Consider the following 18,350-nt stretch of genomic DNA (forward strand, 5'->3'; position numbering starts at 1 on the left):
TTTACATAAAGTATCGATATTTGTCCATGCCAATGTTGATTAGAGTATTAAAAACATTATATATATAGATGATGACTACTAAAAAAATAGCGGATTCTTGGGGTACGAAAAAAATTTCTGTATATTTATTAAATAAAGAAAGAAAGAAAGAAAATCACCTAAACGTTTGCTTAGTCTTGTCACGTCTCTTTCCTTCTAGCTATGTATGAGCAGTCGTGTGAAGCATACAAGCACATGGGAAAATATTCCGACGTCTACTGGATTGATCCTGATGGCAGCGGACCTCTAGGACCCTTCAGAGTCTTTTGCAACATGACAGGTAATTTATGCACCGAAGTCCAAAGGTCCGCTAATAAATAGTGGATTTGGAATCTGTGTGTGCAGAGTGTAATGCGCTGTATTTTGGTGCCATAACTGTGAAGTAAAAGGTGTGTGAGCAGGATATTTTCACAGATAATTTTAAATGACAAGGAATCCTAAAAAAGTGTCAGTGTCAAATGATGCATTTTTTGATGAATATTTATCAAATGAATACAAATCGGATTTTTTTTAAAAGGATGGATTAAAGAAGAAAAGTTTTCAGTGTGATTGGAAAATTCAATACATTTTCACCCCTTGAGCTCTTGGAAAAACAAACACTATCTCCTTTTTTTTGTCTTTTGGCTGCTCCTGTTAGGGGTCGCCACAGCGGATCATCCATCGCCATACCACCATGTCCTCTACAGTACATCTGCCTCCATCCTTAGCATTCTTCTACAGTACAAACATACCCCATGTCCCTCCTTTGCACATGAACAAACTATCTCAATTGCGCCTCTCTCACCTTGTCTCCGAAACGTCCTACCTGCACCTCCCACTAATAAACTCATTTCTCATTGTGTCCGTCCTTGTCAATGGAAATCGCAGCATCTTTAACTTTGCCACATTCCAGCTATGCCTCCTGTCTTTTTGTCAAACAAACACACTATGTTAACAAGCCAAAAAGGTGCTTAGACTAAATGGGCATTCATCCAGATAGATCTGAATGTAATATTTTTTATTTAAAAAAAGCACTTTCTGTCTACAGGTGTAAACGTTTTCCTAAAAATTGCTCTTTCATACACACACCAAAACGTCTAAAATTTTACAAATTAGCTTTGACAGTGCTATCCATTGGGACAACCCCGCCATAATGTCATCCATCAACCTCAGATATAGCCATTTCGACAGATAAAGATCAGTTTACCCAATCATGCTAACATTAGTCATTTTATATTATCATTTAAGACATTACTCAGAGCATTAAAACTCTCTGATTTTTATTTCCAGAGGACAAGGTATGGACGACGGTGGTGAACAGTCTGCCAGCTCAAACTGCCGTATCCGGTTCAAGCAGGGACAGAAGGAGTGTGCTACAGCTGAACTACAGCGCGACCATGGAGCAGATTGGTGCCGTTACAGATTCTGCAGATCACTGCGAGCAGCACATCACCTACACCTGCCGCTCATCACGCCTGCTCAACACGCCAGGTAGAGTGTGTCCAATGGCAGCAGGACATTCTGGTTCAATTGGGTGCAGGTGTAAGGGTGTGGTTGGCAAATAAACTATATAGAAAAAAGTTTGTGGACACCTGACTGTTTGTACTCAGTGAGGTGAGGGGGCCTGGGGTGCAGTCAGCATTTTACTTTATCCCAGAAGAGTTTACTTGGGGTTGAGATCAGATTTTGTGAGCAGGTCACTCAAGATCTTGCACTCTAACCCATGTTAGGCAAATCATCATTGAGCTGGCTTTATGCATTGGCATGCTGGAAAAGGTTTGAGTCTCCTAGTTTAGTCAAATGAATGGGAAATTTGCTACTGCCTCTAAAGACTATACAATTGTGTGCTCTTGTGCTTTGTGGTACAGTAACAGTTTGGAAAAGATGAACCACATATGGCTGGAAAAGTCATGTGTCCCAATACGTTTGTCTATATAGTGTAGCACAGCAGACTTTCTCAGATATTGCTCCCAGCTCATATTGCACATTACGTGTAATGTTCCCTGAGAGTCTACAGTGTTTGACTAAGTGCCAGCAAATCTCACATTTTCAGAAGCAAAATGCTAGTCAGTTCCGTAAATATAATTTCTTCCCCATGCTAGCAACAACTAAACTCTCCTTAATCTCCTGATGTTAATAATTTTCTTTTTTTATTAAAAAGTAAAAAAATGACAGGTAGAAAATACATGCTGTAGAGGTTGCAACCCTAATCATGATAATAAGTTAGCTAGAGCTCACATTAATGCTAACTTTATAGCAATTTCAAATAAAATGGGAGCTTTTTTTCGTCTAAATTCTACATTTGCACAGTCATCGCTCAAATTTTTTTTCCGACACCTTAACAAAATGTTTCTATGGTTATTTCTGTGTCAGATTGTGCCTTTGGTGCAAAGTTAATGATGCAGCATGGGGGAAATAAACAATATACACACCCAGACTTCACCCTGAAATATGCCTTGTACTTGCATTGTACTTTGCACATCACTTCTTATAAAAAAAATAAAAAAATTAAATGTTTAAGTCTTTTACATGCATTGCCTTGAATACTTGAATATTTATTTTTCACATTTTACAGCGTTTTGCAACATGGAACTTTATGTTTATACTATTTAACACTGATTCGAAACAATAATTATATGTTTTTTATTGTGGCACAATGAGAAGTTTGGGTTGCAAAAGTATTCGACCTCTGAGTCAGTAGATCGGCTGCAATAACGTTTGGGGTAAGGCTTTATCAGTGTTGCACATCTGAATCCTGATATTTGCTTAAGGCTGGATTGTGAGCTGCCACCCACAGGCATGTTTAGCAAGTCTGCATGGTAATGCGTCAAAAGTAACCTTTTGGAAAAATGTAAATGCCTTTTTTTTTTTTTGGCAAAACGCACTATGGTGCCCTTTCTCTGTGTTACCTAAAATCTAATTATTACTTTTTTTGTGTGTGTGTTTTGCATCATTCATTTTCACTGCTTGAAGCAGATATTGCGACAGATGTTTAATAACCTTTTATTGGTTAAAATGTTTGTTTTTAAGTAAAGTGTTGTTCGTAACTGTTATGTCATTCAGAGAATGTAATAGTATTTGTCACAGTTGAATGGACGTTTTGTGGCTACGTGGTTTGGTGTCTCGCTCTCTTGCTCTCTTGTGATGATTGCCCAGGAGGACAGCGATGCTGATTGTGCTTCATGGCTGCAGATTTGCCTTGTGCGCTACAGATGGTTCAAAACAATGCAAGCTGCTTCATTATCAACAACAAAAGCTGCTTCTTTTATAATGTGGTCAGGTCTGTGTCACGTGTGCTGGCACATCAGTTATTGAACTGCACTTTAAATGGGTAATGGATAGCTTTAGGCTTTTGAATTAATTAATTTGTTCATTTTTCCAGGGTGAATCAGTTTTCTTGGGATGATTTGTGACTCGTATGTGTAGTTGTGTTAGCACTTACTCCAGATTTAAATGTATTTCAAATAATCGGCATTGATCATTAAAGACTGAAATCCCAGATCATGATTTGGTCTGGATCTTTATATCTGTTAGATCTGTTGTTTAAGCACATAGACCAGTTAAGAATAACATAAAAATTTGGTGATGTGAATGACATGATTATCTTATGATGCCAATTTTCAATGGACGACACTTATAAGGCAGGAAATGACAAGTTCTTGATGTGTAAGAACATAAAAATTGGGCATGTGTAAGGATTAATTTTGACACTGGACAAATTACTTAATTATTTACAAATTACAAACTACGAGCATCCAAACTGAACTATGGGTCAATAGAAGAAAATGGGCTGTTCTGGTTTATTATGTATTCATCCACATTATGTGGACAGCTGGGAGGATGTGTATATTTCACGTAAATGGGCACGATATGGCAACAATAGGATGCACTATGGGAAGAAGGCAAGCTGGAGGTGTCAGTGTTATGCTCTGGGCAATGTTCTCAGTGGAAATTTTGGGACCAGGCGTTCATGTGTATGTTACTTTGACACAAATCACCTACCGTTAAATTGCTGCAGACCGAGTACACACTGCAATGGCAAAAGTATTAAATAATAGCACTGGTCTCTTTCAGCAGTTCAGGAACAGTTTGAGGAACATGACAAAGAGTTCAAGGTGCTAAAGTGGCCTTGAGATTTCCCAAATCTTTTGTAACATGCTGGATAAACAAACCCAATCCCTGGAGGCCTCGCCTTACAACTTACACAGGACTGAAAAGATCTGCTGCAAACGTCCAGGTTCCATATATCAGATATCTTGTGGATTTTATGATTCGGAGTTGTCTTGGTTGCAAAAGGAGGACATCTTTTCAGCAAGTTCTAGAACTGAAGACTCCTTCCAAAACCTCCTGACAGAAGACGTGCATGCATTTAAAAGCCTTTAATGTTTATAGAGCATCCTGTGTAAGTTGTTACTATGGAAACAAGAACATATCAGAATAAGGATATTGAGACAAGCCTGTGATTTGTTTTAAAGTGCTATAACAGTGCTTAATAATGCGCATTAACGCAGTGCTGAATAGTCCAAATGACCCTTTTCATCTCATTTCGAAGTGCTGTGCTTCTACCCGGATGATGTAATGAGCCATGCGTGAATCAGCACAAATTGTTAATCGCTGCTTGGGAACATTTCATTAACTTGGCACGCAGACAAAATGCAAGCGGATGGAAATTTCATTTGGACTTTCCGTTTGTCAGAAAAGTATAGTCTGGCCTGTGGTTGTTCGACCTGCTCGTACCGCTACAGTGATTCTGATCCCCTGACACCACCAGGATTCTCTATGCTGTGCTTTTAACTATTTTTGGGTTGAGAATCCATTGTGCTTGGAAATATCTTTATTCACAATGTCAGCTTTGTTTAGCTTGCTCAATAATAATGCCATTTCAGGCAGGTGCAGCTGTGAAAGCAAATATCCCAGAAGATCAAAAGTCAATTGAAGGAGAGTTTTTCATATCAAGCACAAAAATATACATTTATAATGACATAAAATTTCTATTATTATAGAGTTGACAAGATATCTATCTATCTATCTATCTATCTATCTATCTATCTATCTATCTATCTATCTATCTATCTATCTATCTATCTATCTATCTATCATACACACATACATACATACATACATACATACATACATACATACATACATACATACATACATACATACATACATACATACATACATACATACATACATATAAAAATTTGTGGACCCCATAACATTCGAATGTGCATTGAACTTCTGAATCCATTAAATCTAATCCCCATTTGCAGTTACAATAAGTTCCACTCTTCTGGGAAGAGATTTTGGTGTGTGCTTATGAAGATTTCTTCACATTCACATTTCACTACAAGAGCATTAGTAAAGTCAGGTACTGATGTAAGGTCTGCTTTTTAATTTATTTAAAAGATGTTTAATATGATTGAGGTCAAAGCTCAATAGCAGGACACTCAAGAACCTACATTCCAATCCATGTAAACCATAACTTTATGGAGCTGGCTTTGTGGACAGTAGCATTGTCATCAAATAAAGGAAAAAAAGATTCTACCACATTTAGTCGTCCTATATATTTGTGTGCCTCCAACTTTTGGAAACAGATCGGGAAATTACATTTGACAGGAAAATTCTCTTAATTTTTAGTTCTATTCATTTAAAGTAAGTAAAACCTTTTTATGAACGACAGAAGTCCCTGTTTTGTCCGAAAGCATCCTGCTGGGTAAAGCCCTCAGACAAGCAAAGCATAAAATTACAAGAGGATATATTTTTTAAACATAAGACTTGTAAATTAAATACTGAAGAAGGAGGTGATGAACCCAAAATGTAGGATTAGCTGAAAAGTTTTGACTACAGGTATTTCCAGGTCAGTGTGATGAAAAGTTATTGCACATCAGCACACGCTGGAGTAACATATAAAACGCATCGGTAGCCACTGTAGGCCATGGATCTTATTTGTTAGCTTCTTTCTGCTGTGATAAGCTCTTCGCTTTTTGCTTAAACGTGACACATTTAGAAAAAGAAAAGCTATTTTCTGTACATAACTGCACATTTCCAAGTCAAACCAATGTCGCAGAAGTGTTTGTACCCGGCGCCAGAGACTAATAGAAAAACTGTCCATGTTAATCTCTGTGACAGAAATGCCATCCGAATTGAAAGGCTCAGACAGCAGAACGAGTGCAAACCGAACGTTTATTCAAGTTCACGTTTCTTCTTCAATGACAAAAAAAAAAAAAATCATGGCTGCTGCCAAGAAGCGAGTCCTGCTGAGAAGAGCCTTTACTTTAACTGTTTGAAACGTGTCTCTCAATTTGAAAACAGCATGAGGTCGAGATTATTGCTATCTCTCACATGCTCTAATCTAACCAAGGCGTAGATCGTTTTTTCTTGAGCTTATTTGCTACATAACATTTGTATCTGATGAAACATTTGCAGTTTTAAACAAATCTGTGCATCCAGATCCCAGCAGAGCTTTTCCTTAAAAAGACTCAGTATTCAGTCAGCTGTGTATTTATGAATCAAACAAAAACTACATGGACAAAGAAAGTTTGTATTGATGTCATTCATCTAAACTTGCCTCCTTGTAATGATGTTGTAATGCATATCCATGATATTTCATTATGAATCGAAAACATTTTTATGGAGAGCCAATCACCTGCTCCGATCTTACCTACATAACAAGTGCGCCCAGAGATAAAATAGCTGTGTTGATGTGGGAAGAACACTAATATGTGCAGAAGTGTGTTTCCAAGCTGACTAGAAGTGGTCTAGTAAGGTGTGGTGTGCTTGCTGTTTAAACTCAGCGTGCCATTTGACCAGTTAAACCAGTACCAAATCAGCATGAAATACTATTAACTAGGATATTTTTTTACAATCTGAGATGATTAAAGTAGTCTGTCTGTCTGGTCAAATATCACTATTTTGACCATTGTGAGCATAAAAGCATTTATTTGCTTTTAAAGACTATTAAAAAAAAGCCTACAGAAAAAATATATATAAATAATTAATAATAATAATAATAATTATTATTATTATTATTATTATTATATATATGTATATTTTATATTCCTTGCTGAGGCTTTACTTTTTCTATACGCTTTTTATATATATATATCTGGGGAGAAACCTTTTGCTTTGCAGTTCACCATGATGAGAAGAAGCCTTGTTTTGGGCAGAAGCCCTTGTTTGGTTAGAAGTCAAATGTTATGCAAGGTCCTATTTTGTTCAAAAGCTTCGTGATTGGCCTAAAGGTTCATAATGAGCAGCTTGAAATCTAGTAGTCATTTTGAAAGCAGTATATTTATATTTTGCGCTCCCCACACATGCACATCTTTCTTGCATTTGTTCGAAGTGGAGCTGTGATGAATGTAGCGCCTCAGGGATTTGGCTTGGTGTATGTGTGTAGTGTGGTACTGTCTTTTTCATTTAGCTTGGACATACAATTGCTTGGCCTTCCTCCCTGTACCAGAGAGAACTCATTTGTCAAATCCATCTGCCACCTGTAATGTGTGTTCTGAGGCGGGAGTCACAGCTCTCTTCCTGCCAAACATCAGCCCACTGGCATAAAGGATGCCAACAAAAGAGGAAAGCAGAGAGGAAAGAAAACAAATTAAACAAGTGCAGTACCAATGTAGAGGCGAAAAAGCATCAAAATAGATGGAACATACGTTCTGCCATGCTACCTCCCCTGTATACCTGAAAACCAATTGCTGTCTGTGGCCTTGGATTCTTGCCCTACATGCAGTATACTTTCATTATGAGATGAATTCAGGTCCAAATACCAATTACGCTCTCTCTACCTGAAGCTTCAGCAAGTGTGTGTTTTGATCTATTGTCCTTCACACACTGGTCATGAATTACAGCTGTTCCAGCAAATTACCACATCTCACACAGAGGTGTCAATATTTCCTCATTAACCTGTCAAAGCATGGAGCAGGTGGGCAGCAGGAAGCAGACAATGCAGATTAATATCCATAAAGTAGATGAATTTAATCCAGTTCCTTTTTCAGATCAGGGTTGATAGCGATACAATTTGTGTTTGTTTCGATTTTTGTTTTTTTGGATGCATTTATTTCGTTTTACATTGAATTTTCTTGTTGCACAGGACAGCTCTAAGAGCAAATTGTTATTTGTTGTAGTCAGAGGTGCATTCGTTGTCCTTCAAATGGTTCGTTCTCTTCATATAATCTTCCCATCTTTACTCTAAGCCCAGTGTTAGTGGAAGAAGTATAGTATGCATTGTAGATTAGTTTGTTGGATATGGCCATTGCAAAATTATTAATTTGTCTTCCCCAAAATGTACTGTAAAGAAATGTACACAATTTAGATTTTTTTTGCCGTAATTACAAAGTACACAAGTTCTTAACATCTTGGCTCAAAAAGGTAAATTGGTATTTTATTATTGCTCTGTTTTTTAAATGGAATATATAACCCTAGACAAGATAACTTTTATGGTGGCTGATTTAGTTTTTTGGCTCATTTTAAACTTGTACGATCAACCAATAAACTAATTTTATTTAAATTGTCAATTAAATTATCAATATTTTCACTATAGTAACAAATTTCTAAATGGTGGAGCCACTGGCTAGGTTTAACACACCCCTGTTTTTTTACTAAATATATTTATATAAAATAAATACAGTGGCAAAAGTTTTCTATGTACTAATCATGATTTATGAATGCATCCAAAGTTTCCATTTGCTGTTCTGGCCCAACCATGCTGTGCGGGCATGGCTTACTGGCTTACCAGTTCATATAGTGTTTGCACTGTAGTGGAAATTACTTGTTAATTTAGTATATTAACTCATAATTAATATATAAAGTTTGGGAAGTGTCAGACAACTTATTACTGAATGAATCAACCACATGTAGAATGCTCTTAAATTCATGCTACTTTCTGGAGATGTTTGAGTGGTTGATTTGTTAGAAATGCCCGACTTCAAAAATTACTTCCAAGTTAATATAATAAGGAAATACTGCAAGTCAGTTTTATATAATACGGTCAGGTTTAGGGACCAAACCAGGGTTGGCTGCATGTTTGCCACAGGAGTGTGTATGTGTTTTTCCAACTGCATAGACACACACTTGAGCAGCTTAAAAGTTCCATTTTTATTTGTAGGTCCAAAAAATTATTCTATTCGACAAATAAAATCCACAGAACAATAAAACACAGGGGCAAAGGGTAGAAATATTTACAAATCAAGTTCAAAATACAACATGAAAGCAGAGAAAAATCAGCCCAAACCTCAAAAAGGAAGAAAACTAATCTTAAGAACTTGGGTAAAAGTTAGTCGTCTCAGGAAATGGCAGCGCAAAGACAAAAAACAAACACCCCAAAACAAAAACTAACAAAGGGCTACTCAAGACTAGAGGACTGGAGACACAGCAACTTTATAAACTTAGGTGATTAAACACAGGTGAAAACAATAGCTAACAAATCAAGGCGACAGGGCTAAAATAGTGACACCTGAAGGGTGAACAGTGGAAATACAAGAAAAGAAGCTTAACAGGAACCCCAACCCACCTGAAGTGTGTGGCAGTATAACGAATGTGAATTTTATTTCCAAGCACCAATGAAAGTTGTTTATTTGAAGAACTACTTAAAATATTGCCAAAAAGTTTTAATATTTTTCTTTTTATTGTATTTGTGCATTAATTTCTCACGTCAGGTGGGATTTTATCGTCGTTTCAGCATATACGGTGCAGTACACAGTGAAATGAAACTACATAATTTGTAGTAAAATTATCATGATCCCAAAACCTTCTTAAAAATATCATGCAAATAAGGCCATGAGCATTATGGGAAGTTAGAGTCCGGAGTTTCTTTCATTATTTATTACTCTTAAAATGTTATGCTTGCTGCTAAACTGACACTGAACTGTATGATCGCGCTATGTAGATACCACCAAGCGGCAATCAAAACAAAGTGCGTACTCTCTGATTGGTGGCTTCCTGCGTAATTGACCAGTTAAGTTTATATATGTGTCATAGTGCAAATTAGTTTGTCCATATAATAATAATCATAATAAAAAAATACTATACATGGATCCATAGTATTTTGTTTTTAGCAATTTGTTTAAAAAGGTTCAATAAATTTGTTCAATTATGAAGGTGTGTGTGTGTGTGTGTGTGTGTGTGTGTGTGTGTGTGTGTGTGTGTGTGTGTGTGTGTGTGTGTGTGTGTGTGTGTGTGTGTGTGTGTATGTGGCTTGTTTCTTGAAATTACACTCAATACTTTTCCCACAACTGTAATTCCATAAATTTCAAAAACCATGGCTTTCAGGTATGGGAATTAAGTTAAAATCACATGTTGATCGAGAGACACCAATAAAATAGAATGTGTTATTATTCTAACCTATTTTTCAAGCCTCCATGATTCATAGTGCTTGTCTATACTGTCAGTTTTCTCCATTCACATAATCATTCCTGATTGCATATTTTTTTTCACAGAAGCAGAAGATCAGGGATGGGCGTTTGTGTGCGCTCTTCAGGCGCTAAGAAATGTCTGTCTTCCCACGTCTCTCCACTCTGTAATGAGTTTGAACATATTCTTTAGAAGAAGAAAAATGCATAGGCGTGCTTTTACTGTAGACCTACAGTCTGCATATGAATATATATATTCAGATATATGTATATATATAAATGCTCATGCATTCTTTAGAAAAACCTCATTATAAGTGTTCCAGTCAATCTCATTTCCATACTTCTTTTCTATCTGCATGTAAAAGGGGGGTAGAACTTGTGGATTTTGGTGAAAAGGCTATAAAAATAGAGTCTTCAGGCATGTTGATTTCTTTCCCGTTTGTGTGTGTGTGGTGTATCAGGAGAAGCTGTTTGAAGGTTTTCTTGTGTCTGAAGCGTATGTCTGAAGTGCTCATCTCACAAAGAAAAGGCAGAGAAAAAACAGTTATATTTTTTGTTTCCCTGACACCCCCACCCCACCCCCCACATACAGTATATAACTAGCTTCTCTTTTGGACTACAGTGAATAGACAACAAGGAGATATTGTATTTAAAAAACAATACTGTACCAATAGTCAAATCTACAAATGTGTATAAATAAGCCAAGTCATTACAACAATTACAAGAACATTCTACACCAGTAAAAAATGGGAACTGGCAATTAGTCATTGCCTCCTAGTGATCTGACATTCTTCTTCTCTGTTCGGTTAAATGATATGATGGATAAAAATATCTCTAAAGTTCAATATAAAAGCTTTTAGTCAGTCATTCTACATAAATCTGTGACCTATGAAAATTGTATTATACTAAAAATGCTTTGAATATAGCTGCTTTATTTTTTTCATAAAATTCTTTACCTCACTTGTATGGTATCATACTTTTTATTTTATTCTCCTAAGGCTTTTTCTGGTGTGGGTCACTGACTGAGCCAACAGGCTGAGAAGGTCAGTTTTATATCCCCATCCATAGATTTTCCTTTTTTAGAGTTCCATTTCTTTGAAAGAGTTTTCCCCATGTTAACTGTTTGTTTTAATCTCTTGAGCAGGTTCTGGGTTTGCTTAATGAACAACAGAATGTGCTTGGTAGGTTATTATTCCATCTCAACCTTCACTTCTTGATTCATGAATCCTATCCCAACGCACAAACCTAGATGCTCTATAGAGGAACCTTATTATCACAAGCTGTATTCACAAACTTTTCCATCTAGTCCATTTTCCAAACCTTCCTCTGATTGATTGGCTGCCCGATTGTGTTCACCTGTTCAGTGCCTGTCATCTTGTTTAATAATATATTTTTTCATACAATTTTACATTTTTTTGCTTGTCCTTGAGTTGATGCATGGATTATCCTTATTTGATGTTCAATTCCTGTTTGGATTCATGTCATGGATTCTGAATCCAATTATTGGATTTGCCCTAGTAGTTTACACGAATGTCACACACTTCCATCTTGTGGTTCATGCACATTATACAAGCTTTCATATCCATATTTATTTCTATTTGGATTGTATATGAAAAATTTGACATGATGCCTTAATAACTGGAGAGTCATTATTTCATTTCTCTTTTATAACCAGTTTGATCTGGACCACTAATTTGATTGGACAAGTGGCAAGTGGCATTCCAAATGTCCCACTATAATCGTTACCAAAGAGCAGTGCACAGTAATAAATCATTTCTACTTGTTAATATTCCTAAGTATATATATATATATATATATATATATATATATATATATATATATATATATATATATATATATATATATATATATATATATATATTTTTTTTTTTTTTTTTTTTTTTTTTATAAGAGTATATTCTTTAAAAAAAAAAAAAAAAAAAAAAAATGTAATGTGTAATATTCTACTTAAAAAAAAAACATGTTTCTTGCTTTGAAGTAAATGCATAACATGTATTAAAGCTGTCATGAGGCCCTATGGTTTTATTGAGATTTAGTGTAGAGTAAAGGGTTCTTTTATCGTGTGTCTGAAACTAAAAAAAAAAGGTGTGATATGTCGTATAGGGTGTCTTTGGATGTTTCTGCATGACAGTGCTCCTGTGCACAAAACCTGCTCCGTGAAGATATGGGTTGGAGTGGAGGATTTTGTGTGGCCTGCTATAGAGCTCTTTATATGAGACAATACAGACCACAATATACAGAGTATATGACAGATCAGTAATGTACATAAAAAGTGAGAGTGCATGGTAGTGCAAATAGCAGTAATGTGTGTCACATAAGATAAATAAGTAACTTTTGGGCTTTACAATATACAGCAGCAGTACTGTGTGTAACATATGTGGATGAAGTGATGAGTGATCAGTTGTCAGTTTTTAAAGATTGCCTGAGGAAAGAAACTGTTCCTGTGCCTGCCAGTTTTAATGAAGAATGGAACATCATCTTCCCAGAATAGTGGAGGTTATTATAACAGCAAATGGGGACTAAATGTGGACTAGGATGTTCAGGTGTTCACACACCTTTGTCTACATAGTATATTACCGATAGATCAGTATTTTTGCTTTTTACACTTATACTTTAGTTTAGTTCTTAGCTCTTTGTTTGGTTCTTAGCCTTGTGTTCTGTATGTAGCTCTATGTTGTTTTATGTAGCACCAGGGTTCTGGAGAAATGTTCTCTCATGTCACTGTGTACTGTGTCAGCTATGTATGATTGAAATGGCAATCAAAGTTTATTGACTTGACTATACTTACTTTGATACTTTTACTCTAGTAGAATTTTTACACTGGTGTTATATTTAAGCAGGGGATTTGAACTTAAGTCAAGGAATGCTGTGTTTCTTCCACCACTGTCACTGCAATAGTCTTTGTGACATCATTAGCAGACGATGTGGCAAACGATACCTTTTCCATCAATATAACTTTCACAAAAAATTCAATTAAAACACCTTTATTTAACCTTCCTTTTGGCTTCTCCCATTAGGGGTCGCCACAGCGAAATATCCGTATTCGTGATCCACATGTTCGATTTGGCACATGTTTTTACGCTGGATGCCCTTCTTAATGCAACCCGCCCTATTTATCCGGCCTTGGGACCGGCACTAAGAGTGCACTGGCTTGTGCAACCCTAATGGCTGGGGTCGGTTCCCTGACCGGGGATCGAACCCGGACCGCAGCGGTGAGAGTGCCGCATCCTAACCACTAGACCACCAGGGACCCAATTAAAACACCTTTGTTTGAATTGTATAAATCATTTCGAGTCAGCTAGCCAATAGTATATAAGGGAATGTGAAATCTTTGGGATCAGTTTCTGTCCAAATAGCAAAAGCAATTATTTTAATGTCTTCTGTCCGAAACAGTTGTAACAGGCTAGTCACAAATAGAAAAAAAAAGGACTTCACAATCTTGCTTATTAGAATGATAAAAAAATATCCAGTAATAAGTGATGTCACAAGAAAAGCACGAAGTTCAGGTTTTAATGTCAGATCTGTGTGGCTTATCCGAGCTGCCCTCCATTTTATCCTGGAGTGATAAAAAAAAAAAAAAAAAAACCTGTCACACCCACCTTTTTTTTCTAAGATGCTTTTAGACAGAAATCAAGCTCCCTGCCATTCTGCACAGCGTGTAGCTTTTCTCCTGCAAGTCTAAAGGCTAATCTTTTCACTCTGTGACTCCCTGCTACTCTTCTACAGCTGGGATAATCCCCAAATGCTTTCTCTATTCTCACCCCTTTTCTTTTACAGTGTCACCTTCAGAGACCACTCGAAGAGAATCCTATTTACTGACATGAAACGTAAAGGTGAACCTTCTCCCAGGAGATTCAGTCTGAAAAGGGATAAAAGAACTTGCGGTCACCTGCTTTCTCTTTATTGCGCCAAATCTTTATTTTATTTTGTACTTTTATTTATGGTTTTTGGATGTTTTTTTTTGTTTGTTTGTTTTTTTTGTGAAATGATTATTCAAGGCTTTGTGCAGTCTCTGATTCAGCTAAAGAAAAAAGGCTATATAGTCACTCCAAAGTGGCTCTGAGGCAGGGATGCACTTTCCAACAACTTCCGGAGATGGCTTTATATCTTCTGGAGGATGGGATGGGCTGTAGATTGAGAACGTGTAGTCCACCATAAAACATTATTCAAAAAGTCCCTGGTTCTGACATTTTTCTAGAAGATCTCCATTATTTTATGGCTCTCTAGGTGATAAGTGATATCAAGGGTTCTGCAGAGAAAAAAAATAGTACACAGTAGATTGATCACAGAGATCCACAGCACTCTTTGAATCCACAATTCTGACTGACCTGGTGTTGATTTATTTTCCAATAACATTTCTGGCATCGGGTTTTAGATTATTATATACAGTAATACACAGTAAATCAGTAGGGGTGCCAGCACCAAAGCTCAGGCCCATGACCATTCCTTTTCAGCAATACCTACAATACAATACAATACAATACAATACAATACAATACAATACAAATAAGATGATAAAATGTTTACATCTAAATGTCATTAATTTTTCTCCCTTCATATTTATAAAATCTTTACCAGAATTTGGTTTACATCATTTCAGCACACTACTGTCTATATGTCCTTCCTCTTACAGCCAGAGAATTTCACTGATGTGCATGATGTGATGAGTGGAACAGAACACACTTGAATTTCTTAGTTTTAAAGAATGTCTGTCTGTTTTCCTGTGATTGCTTATGGAAACTGAGTCTGTTTGCATCTTTAAAAATCGTTTCTATTGTAAACACTTCCATATTTGTTAGACTTTGTTAGACACTTCCATTTGTAAGACTACTGATTGAAAAGTCATGAATTCACATCCCAGCTCTGCCAAACTGCTGCTCTTGGGCCCTTAAGCAAGGCCCTTAACCCCTAAATGCTCTAAAAAGATTTTTTAATTGTAATTATTTTATACTTTTTTAAGTATAATTTTAAAAAACAAATGTAATAATTCTAAATGCCTTGTTTCAATTAACCTTTCTCATTCATTATTTATTTTGTATTTTTATTTTGGCGTGTCTTGTAGGAAAAGACTTTTCATAGCTACTATAATACAAGTCACCGGGAAGTTATTTCATAGACATTCTACAACATCAAATGTAGGTACCTAAAATGTGTTATTTAATTAAATTAAACTAAATTTAATAAAAATCGCAATTATGAACAACATGTGGTATAAAATTAATTTGAGACTTTTAGGATAAGAATCAACTTTGGAGTGGTATCATTTATTTAGAGCTAATGAACACATTTTTAGGTAGATAATCAACCAGCTTGCCATTATTCCAAACACTCAAGATGCTGGTCTTGAATAAATCTTTTAAATAAGAGTTTGTGTCAAAAGCAATATAGATAGTCCTTATTTATATACTTTCGTAAAAATACAGTACAATTTTGTATACGACATTAGGTGATCCATCTTATCTTGGAAAAGCAATAAATCAGGTATGGTCATTGCGGACCCGGACCACAATAAAATAATAAAGGCTTTAAAGACCACCATGCTGTATTTTACCACTTAAAATGCAGAGTGAATGCTGGTGAATGAGTCAAATCTTGAGTCAACACCCTTATAGTTTTATTCTACATCTTTTTTTAATTAGAATCAATTGTATTCAGTACAAATCTCTAGAGCTTCATTTGTACTTTTTTGGTGATGGTGTTTTTTTTTCTCCTCAATGTATTTGTTTTTGTTTTGTCTGCATTTGAGCTCTAAACTCAGCTGCCTTAATGCTTTTTTACGTCTGCTGGCTTCTGAGTCAGTATCTTTTTAATCTGAGGCAGCTTGTTTGAGATGTGCTTGAAACGTGGTCATTTGTCAAAATTCTTGCAAGATAGCACAGCTGCTATCTGGTGCAGCAATGTTAGTTTTTTAGATATATTATTAGACCTAAAATGGGATATTCAGGTGTCTACAAACTGGACACGTAAACAACACAATTAACTTAAGCCTAGCAAATGGGTTAATGTATGTGACATAAATAAAAAGACTACACAACTAATGGAATATGAAAAAAGCAAATAACCGAATACATGCAAAGTTTTTTCATTTTCTATTCATTATTAATTACGTTGCCAACACTTTCACAAATTCAACGTGTATTAGCTGTAAATCTTGCTTACTTCTATTCAATTTTCTACATTGTGGAAACTTCTATAACCAAGTCAATGTCAGTGTGTGGGTGAGAACACAAAAAACCCTTCTGATTTTGAGTCTTTTGTACACAAACTGCTTGGCCTCCCCCAGATCACATGTACTTTTAGCCCCTGCTTCTTATTTTGAATGTGATGTTTCGTATGTCTATGTCACTCTCAATGCCACTCTGACTAAATATTTCTCTCTCTCTCTCTCTCTCTCTCTCTCTCTCTCTCTCTCTCTCTCTCTCTCTCTCTCTCTCTCTCTCTCTCTCTCTCTCTCTCTCTCTCCCCTCACATCAAGTCTGTACATTATTGTGAATTGTGTATTGAGATTATGTCAAGAAACGTTTGTGCATGACAACAGAATACCAAGAACGCAAAAAACACGTTTATGCCCTATTCAGCGAAGCAAATGCAATTAACTCTGGTCAATTAATCCTAATTCTTTTGTTAATTGCTGGATCATTTCAGTTTGTGCAAAATCTGGGACATCTTTAAGAGTCTGGGGTAATTATCACAAGGCAGATGATGGATTACCGAGGTGCTTTGGATCAGTGGAGGTCGGCGGTTTGGTGCTTGAATACATGTGATGGATTATTAACTAGCAGGCTTGTGCCTATGCTAATCAGGTTGAGGACACAATTATGGAAAGCATGACAGAGATGGGGTCAGATGGGTATTTGCTGTATTGAAGTTCTATGGAAAATAAAACTACATTCTGCCATTCTTTTGTTTGTTTTGACTGCAGATTGTATCGCCATGATTTATTTCTTACAATTACTTAAATTATTAGCCATTTAATGCAATTCCCACAAATTTAACTCTACTGTAAAAAGGTTCAGGTTTGCTGATTTGATCCTGAGCTTGTGCTGTCAATATGTGATTCATTCAGGTTGTTTCCTCCCACCTCCCAAAACATGCCCATGGATGGAATGACTATTCTCAATCAAAAGCAGGTACAGAAGGCAGCCAGACCCGGGGGGACATAAAATATCTTTTTTCCACAATGCACTCAGAGAAAGAAGAAGAAGCAAAAAAATGCCATGACAACAGCATGGCAACATAGAGGCGAGTCCTTGTACCGAATGACATGGCTACCCTGATCGATCTCTGTTTTTGTGTCGGAGCTCGTCTTCAGGGCCGGTTGTGTCTTATACCATTCCACTATGTTATGTTTACCTGCAGGTGGTTGTTCAAAGAGAACAGTTTTACAACAGCACACTAGAGAGCAAACTCCAAAGAAGAGGCAAAATCACAAATGGAAACCTGAGATCTTTTGTCTTGAAAATCAAATGAGGGACTTTGATAGATGTTCACTAAAGGAACAAAATAGTGGGTTATAGATTGTCTTGTAAGATTGCAGATTTTACAAAATGCACAAATACACAAAAAGCCTTGACTTGTGTGTAAACATAAAAATACAATGACATCAACCATGAAAGACACAGAGTATTGTGTGGATTATAGTAAAAGTGAATCAGTGAATCTATGGTGCGGTGGCTTATGGAACACGTAAACCAGTGGCATAATTCTGACAAGTTTAAAATGCAATAACTATATCTTTAAGTGGATTTAAAACCAAAGATAATGTTGCCCGATTGGTTTCATTTTCTCTCTAACCTTGCTACATTAACAGATCTTAGCCAGTGATGTGTGCAGGAAAGTTTTTAGATCAACGTATTATTAACAGTTTAAGTCAATATGGCCCTTACGAGGTGGTTACTAAGGATGCTGTGAAAGAGGTTTATCACACTTTGCTTTTGTTTTGTCTCATGAGCTTCA

The 18,350-nt window shown here is 36.3% G+C and overlaps 1 protein-coding gene across 1 annotated transcript in view; it reads left to right on the forward strand.

Annotated features, from left to right (window-relative positions):
* LOC310719981 (contactin-associated protein-like 2) overlaps nucleotides 1-18,350 on the forward strand; it is a 138,997-nt gene that overhangs the window by 83,909 nt on the left and 36,738 nt on the right. The window contains exons 12-13 of the mRNA XM_083530208.1: nucleotides 200-319; nucleotides 1,309-1,509. Coding sequence (XP_083386334.1) covers nucleotides 200-319; nucleotides 1,309-1,509 — 321 coding nt within the window. The remainder of the gene's footprint in view (nucleotides 1-199; nucleotides 320-1,308; nucleotides 1,510-18,350) is intronic.

The sequence above is a fragment of the Silurus aristotelis genome (assembly GCF_946808225.1).
Source record: "Silurus aristotelis genome assembly, chromosome: 25".
Taxonomy (NCBI): Eukaryota; Metazoa; Chordata; class Actinopteri; order Siluriformes; family Siluridae; genus Silurus; species Silurus aristotelis.